The sequence below is a fragment of the Echinops telfairi genome, unplaced genomic scaffold (genome assembly GCF_000313985.2).
Source record: "Echinops telfairi isolate 266 unplaced genomic scaffold, ASM31398v2 ScPeMD7_7412;HRSCAF=8450, whole genome shotgun sequence".
In the NCBI taxonomy this organism is placed as follows: domain Eukaryota; kingdom Metazoa; phylum Chordata; class Mammalia; order Afrosoricida; family Tenrecidae; genus Echinops; species Echinops telfairi.
In genome coordinates this window covers 10,002,133-10,009,506 of record NW_022111312.1, presented here as the reverse complement: position 1 = coordinate 10,009,506, position 7,374 = coordinate 10,002,133, and the positions used below count along the sequence as shown (strand labels likewise).

Genomic DNA, 7,374 nt, shown 5'->3' with positions numbered 1-7,374 from the left:
TCCCTCACGGATCTGAGTTCTACGATTCCCTACAACGACCCACAGAAATGCAGGAAACTTTGAGGAAATGTCTCACATGGTGATGGTGGGTGCTATTCAGTTCCAGATCCCAAAGTCAGGCAGATCCAGCATAAGATCAGACACACGCAGGTCCCAGAGGCAGGGGACAAAAATGTGTAAAAGTCATAGCAGGGCCTCTTGATTCTACCAAAGCCCAGTCAGGGACTAGGGTAGGGCTTTCCAGGTGAGCTGATGTGCATTGGAACTGGTGTATATATCCTACAAAGGGTGGGTGTCTCAAGTCACACCTCATTTAAGGTAAGGTCAAAGATGCCCCCAAGTAAACAAAGTGTGTGGCTTGGTTCACCCCAAAAGCAGGTCTTAATCCCACCCTAATTCTATCCATTCGTAGAGAATGCCCTCCAACATGGGCCTAGAGCCACAGTCCTATGCAGTTCAGAATTATATCATATAAAGGATTATGAATTGACTGTCACGCAGCTTGGGCATATAGCAACCCTGTAGGGCAGGGTAGAACTGCTCTGGAGGGTTTGTAAAGTTGTCAATCTTTTTGGAAGCTGGACTGCCTCATCTTTCTCTCAAGGAGCCAGTGGCTCGTGAGTTCAAACCACCACCCTGTTGGAGAGCATACCAATGCTTAATCCAAGGGCAACCACTGTCTGATCTCGCCTAAATAAGCAAATATGGAGACATCAGAGATTACTCATGAGCAAACATGTGCAAGATGAGAAGGGGGTAGTTTCTGCTCCGAGGGCACTGAGTTTCTCTCCACTGTGGTGGAACGGTTTGGAAAAGGCTACCGAGGATGCCGGCACAACGTAAAGACTGTCATCCGTGTCACCGAATTATTCCTGCAGAAACCATCGAGATGCTATCTTTTTTTTTTAAGGTGGTAGGTTTTGATATAAAGTTGTATTCTATTTTTTCCACCACAAAAATATTAAAACATTTAAACATGCACACACACTAGGAGATACCACGTCACCCTCTAGAATAGCTATGATCAAAAGGGGGAGCCCTGAAACATTGTGGGAGTGCAAAATGGTCCCGAAGCTGTAGGCCTGTACTCCAAGACCTCGCAAGCTGCAACACAGACAAGTACATCATTAGTGGTTGGAGCACTTTTTACAGTAACCAAAAGGGGGAAACAACAGAAATGTCCATCCACAGATGAACCCATAAGCAAAATATGGGCCATAGGAACACACTCAATACCCAGCGGCTGACCACAAAGTGGAATGTTGAATTCCACCCAGCTGGACCTCGGGACAAAGACCTGGCAACCCGCTACCTTGAAGGAGCAGTTCAGCTCTGTCCTGTGAGGTCCCTATGAGGAGTTGAAAGTCAAGTCCACAGCATACACCAGCATCCAGGTTAAAAATGTTCATTTGTTCTTCAGAGCAATGCCTGAGAAAAACCCCGAGGGATGCCACAACGCGAGGAGGCCTGAAAACACGAAGTTACTAAGTGCAATTGCATGATCCTACTTAAATGGAATCAGCCAACAGAAACCAAAGCTGGTCGGTGCTTACCAGGAGTGGGAGGGCGGGTGGGAGGGAGTAACGACATACGGAGTGAAGGCATAGGGGCACTGAGTTTATGTGAATCAGGAGGGGAAAGGAGAGTGATCATGGTTGCAAAACAGGAAGTCCGTACGTAATCGACGTCACTGAATAAGACTTGTAAAATGGCTCAACTGGCAAATGGTTTCTGTTTTTTATTTACTATTATTATTTATTTACATTTTTATTCACAACACCATGAAAGGGTGTATGTATATGTGTGTGTGTGTATACATGTATATATGTGTGTATACATATATATATAGATCAGGGCCTGATGAATACAATCAACTTGCCTTCCAAATGGGCTACGTAACAAAGTAAGCTCAGTAGTTAGTTCTGTGCGAGTGCCTACGTCCTGGCTTGTTTGGGTTTTGAGTTTCAGAGACAGGGGAACGAGAAGTTAAGTACCTTCTGATGAAAGATTGGCTGGCCCTGGTTCAAAAAGGAGTGCTGGTGGCACTTTGGGTTAAGCATTGGAACCCACCAGCCCCACCAGGCAGCTCTGCAGGAGGGGGTGCAATGAGGGAAGTCCGCTTGAACTCCAGGACAGAGCGTTTTGGGCAAGTTCATTGCTTGCCCAACACACCGTTAGGAACATTTTCAAGCACTTCCTCAAGGCTGGGAGAATGGCACAGTGAATACCCCTCCACCGATCACCGAGGTGCTACAACTAATGTTCTGGGATCTGAATTTTTATTGTCATCAATCCCTGAAGGTTTGATTTGTAATAGGAAAAAAAAAAAAAAACAGAAGGCCTTTCAACAGAAGGCCTGATTTTGCTGAAGCCCAGGGTTCAACAGTGCACCCTGGATGCTGTTGTGTGCTGTGGCCTTGACTTTCAACTCCTCATAGTGACCTCATAGGAAGGAGCTGAACTGCTCCTTCAAGGCAACGGGTTGCCAGGTCTTTGTCCCGAGGTCCAGCTGGGCGGAGTCCAACATTCCACTTTGTGGTCAGCAGCTGGGTGTTGGACAATGCATGGGGTGGGGGCTCCTTGTGAAACTCCAATGTGAGCCAGTGACAAGTAAGGTTTGCTCTGCGGGCACTTGGATGAGTCAGATTGGACTCCAGAGCATTGAGTTGAGGGGCAAGACCTCGGGGCTGCCTCAGCACATAGATTGGGAGCATGGCACTGGGTTCTAATCCTGACCTCGGTTTTCCTCCTGCCATATGGGTGTCCTGACATCCTAGGCAAGGAAGAAAGGCACAAGTCACAGGAAGCACTGAATGAAAACAAAAACAAACCCAACAAGCCAAAAAGACCCCACTGCCATCGAGTCAATTTGGACTCAGAGCCATGAGGGGCCTTTGATTCTTTTACTCCCTCCGTGGCCCTGGTAAGGAACCCTGGTGGCGTTGCAGGTGAGGCATTGGTTGCTAACTGCTCACCAAGCGGTTCAAACCCACAAAACCCTCTGCGGGGGTACAGCTGAGGCTGTCTGCCTCTGTGCAGATACCCAGCCTCGGAAACATCTAACTAGGTGACAGGGCTCGGTTAGGCGTCTATCTCAATTAAAAGGAATTCTAAGAGCTGTACAATGGGGACTGCGGGGCCCTGAATGCTGCTGGCCTGGGGCGCAGGGGCGTGAGAGCGTAGGCGTTGGGGAGAATGGGGACCCCCTCCTCGCTATTCCCGTCCCAGGTCACACTGCACTCAAAGTGACAGCCGGAGTCATCTCAGTGAATGCTCACAGACGCCAAGGTATCAACGCTGCAGGGGGAAACGGACGCTCACGGAGCCCAAAGTCACTTCAGACGTCGCGTCCGGGAACGGAACCCAAATCTCCTGACGCCCCCAAGCTCCGAGGCTGTACATATTCACGGGAGCAGAATACCTCGTCTTTCTCCACGAAGGGGCTGATAGGTTCGAACGGCCGGCCTGGAGGTTAGCTGCTCAACAAATAACCCATTATGCCACCAGGGCTCCACGTTCTGTTTCGTCCGTGCTCTCAGCTACCTACAGGGGGCGCCCACCACGCGCAGGCGCAGTCATCGCAGCCGCGTTCCCTTTAAGAGGATTCCTTTTACCGCCTCCGACCCTTGCGCTTCCGCTCCGCGTTCCCACAATACAGTGCGGCAGAGCGCCTTCGAGCCCGCGGGACGCTGCGGGGGGACCAGGGCTGAGGCGGCGGCGGCGGCGGCGGCGGCGACGTGGGCTGCGGCGGGCCCGCGGCGTCGGGCTGGGCGAATGTCGGGCTGGGGGGAAGAGCGCGGCGGCGAGGGCGACGGGCGCATCTACGTGGGGAACCTTCCGACCGACGTGCGCGAGAAGGACCTGGAAGACCTGTTCTACAAGTACGGCCGCATCCGCGAGATCGAGCTTAAGAACCGGCACGGCCTCGTGCCCTTCGCCTTCGTGCGCTTCGAGGACCCCCGGTGAGAGCCTCCCCCCGCGCTGCCCCCTGCTTTCCCGCCGGCCCGCGGCCCTCGCTTCCCTTCCCCCACCGCGCGCTTCCCCTCCCCCCCCCTCCGCCCAGACCCCTTATGGCGCCCCCGGGTGGGGGAGAGAGGCCTCCCTTCCCCTCAGTCTCCCGGCCGCGTCGTCGTCACTTCCTTTATTGTCGATCGCTATGTAAATTTTTTTAAATTTTTTAACTGAAAGACAAAAAGCTGGGCCTTTAGGGGGATCTTCTTGGAGGAATGGCGCCGGCTCCCTACAGCCTTCAGTCCGCCGGGCGGCCGCCTCAGCGGAAAAGCGGCCCCGGGCCTGGGCGTCTGGAGCCCTGGAGCCCGCCTAGCGGGGAGCGGCCTCGAGAAGCCGAACTCGCCCAGCGTCCGGCCTCCCCGCCCCCCTTCCCGGTGGAACCCGCCGTTAGGGGGCAGAGCCTGCGGACCAAGTGGCTTGGGAAGTTGTCTGGGGCTCTGTACGAGGACCGATGGCCACCCGCGCGCCCGCCTCCCGCTCCCATCCTTAGAAAAGAGTGCAGGTTTGGGGGAAATTCTAGAATATCCGGGGGGGGGGGGGGTCTCGGATGTCACGCTCGCCGCCGGTGATCCGCATCCCTACGTGCTAACCCTTCGCACCTCAAATATCCCCCTCAAATATGGTAAAATTGCACGTAGATCGTTCTATTGAGAGCATTTCTGGTGTAAGCAAATGAGCAGTAGTTACAATGGCCTTCTTGCCAGACTCCTTATATAGATAGTACATTATGATTCTGGCCTCTAGCCTGTGGGTCTAAGGGGCCGCGGGGATTTGGAGATTGTACCATAAAACAGGCCCCCTGTTTTGTGGCTGCTGCTCGCCCGCCCTCGGCCAGGAACTTTGAGAACTGAACGCTGGGGCCGGTTCTTAGAAATGAATGCGTTTCGTGGGCCTTGCCACCGGGCTCCGTTGCAACTCACTTTCGGTTTTCCAGATCGTGGCAGGGATCGCTTTACCTGTTTTGCCACCTCTGAGAAATAGCTCTCATGGAGAAATGAAATGTCTCCTCACCTTGCTCTGGTTGGAGGTATTGGGCAAGGAAGACCGGAAGCAGCCAGAGGCTCTCTGATGGCTTTTAATGTCTTGTCATCTGCCCCCAAAGTGGAACCAGTTTTTAAAACCTAGTACTTGGGTGGGGGGCGGGGGGGATAGCCTCATTAATTAGTAACCATGCCAATGTACTTTCGAACAGCACCGTAGTTTTGTGTCAAGCTCCAGGCTGTGTATTGTTCCAGCCTTTTCAACCACGTCCGAGGTAGGTCTTGTTAGCCATATTTTAGAGCTGGGGAACTTGGGTTGATAAAAGTTGGCAGAATGACTAGGCTGCTAAGGGATGAAGGTAGGCTTTGAACTTCTAGCTGTGCTGCCTTTAGAATACAAACTTATTGTTATGCTACTTTGTCATCTCTTTCTCATTCCTTTGGTAATAGAAAAACTGCTTTTTGAAAATATTAGGAGCCAAGTTTGAACCAGAGGCCTGTGCATGTAGGATCCTGTTTAATCAGTACAGTAACCCTAGGAAATAGGCACACTGCTCATAGTGATGTAAAAACACCCAGTGACTAGTACTTCCTAGTAGGATAATTTGAGCTCAAATCACATTGTCTTTGAAATCTGCTCTTAAGCGCTAACATTCCTCCTGGATTCCACAGCATTATAAATAGAGCTTGGGTCCTACCCTGATGTGGTCCTGTTTGTTTCAGGTTGTGTGGCTGTGGGACTAAATGATGTCCTCATTAGCCCTGCTTGTCCACCCAAGACCTGACCCCCATCTGATACTGGGGAGCCAACCTGGCATTTCTTACTCTAACCACAGTCCTCGGAAAGTGTGCCCAGAGCGTATGGCTTTAACATTTTGACCATGTAGAAAAGGTGTGCTGGAGGGTTCATGTTTCTCACAAAACACATATGTCTCTTTAGTCGTTTTTTTCTTTAAATCATTTTATTGGGGGGCTTGTACAGTTCTTATCAAGTGCTTCCTTTTTAATGGGATTTCTTCTCTTTAGGCTTTCTGGTAATGGGCCTTGTGGAAGAAAATTGGGGTTGGTGGATGGGTATACATTTTGGGAAGTTATCAATTTTTCATTTAAGAAATTGGGGCTTTGATAACCTATTTATAATAGGTTAATACACTGTTGGTATTATTTCTTTTTTTTTCTAATCAATTTATTGGGGCTCATACAGTTCATCACAATACATAGATAAATTGTGTAAAGCACATCTATACATTTGTTGCCCTCATCATTCCCAAAATTCGCTTTCCTCTTGGCTGTTGGTATTATTTCATCCCTAGAAAACCACAGGTTTTCCAGAGCCGTACAAAGTAGCAGTAGCAGAGATCCCGCCTTCAGGAGGGCTTTTTTATTATTTTGACTTTAGGGTTTCCTCTCACACTAGGTATCACTAACTTCAAACTTTTTTGTAGAGATGCTGAAGATGCAATTTATGGAAGGAATGGTTACGACTATGGCCAGTGTCGACTTCGTGTGGAGTTTCCCAGGACTTACGGAGGTCGGGGTGCGTGGCCCCGCGGTGGAAGGAATGGACCTCCTACCAGAAGATCTGATTTTCGGGTTCTTGTTTCAGGTATGTGTCTATCAGATTGAGGTGATTCATGTAGAATACTCTGAACAGCCCCCAAGAAATGTGTACTGTTTGTCATTTGTACACAGGAAATGTGGTGCTTTCCTTAGAATATCCTATGCACAGTAACAGTCCCAAGTCCTTCCATCTAGCCTGAATCCTGAAAATAAAATTGCCCTGGTGTGGAAAAAGAAGAGAATAATGTGTAGTGGTGGCATGTGAAACTCAGGTTTATAAAACAGAGCTGGGGCCTTCTGTGCATTGCAGGTTGGTGTTAGGGGCTTGGTGGGCTGAAGTGTGTCCAGAGAGCCTGGCTCCTTAGTAGATGGGAATGTCGCCCTTAAACCAAGTGTAGCTTATTCCCTTGGTGCTTGTCTTAGTTCTCCTTTGCTGCTGTCCTAGAAATACCACAAGTGGATTTAACAAACAAGTATATATGTATTCACAGTTTAGGAGGCTAGAAGACCCAATTTCAGAGAGCTAGTACAGTAGCCTTTCTATAGACTTGGGAGGAAGGTCCTGGTGTCTGAGTGTTCCTGCTCCTGAGCAGTCTTTGTGTGGCTTGCTGCTTCCTTCCCCATCTCTGCTTAATCCCAGCCCGCTGTCCCATTGGTCCTTCAGAATGTCATAACCTATCTTGTTCTCTGCTGCTCTGAAATTTTGCCTAGTTCCTAATGCTGTGAGCCTTTATTATGAAGTTCCTCATGTTGTGGTGACCCCCAACCATAAAATTATTTTCATTGCTACTTCATAACTGTAATTTTGCTACTGTTATGAATC

General features: G+C 49.8%; 1 protein-coding gene across 1 annotated transcript in view; it reads left to right on the top strand.

The window, feature by feature from the left end:
- The first annotated feature begins 3,751 nt into the window (after positions 1-3,751).
- SRSF9 (serine and arginine rich splicing factor 9) overlaps positions 3,752-7,374 on the top strand; it is an 8,595-nt gene continuing 4,972 nt past the window's right edge. The window contains exons 1-2 of the mRNA XM_004709567.3: positions 3,752-3,962; positions 6,437-6,597. Of these exons, the coding sequence (XP_004709624.1) occupies positions 3,775-3,962; positions 6,437-6,597 (349 nt within the window). The 5' untranslated portion in view covers positions 3,752-3,774. The remainder of the gene's footprint in view (positions 3,963-6,436; positions 6,598-7,374) is intronic.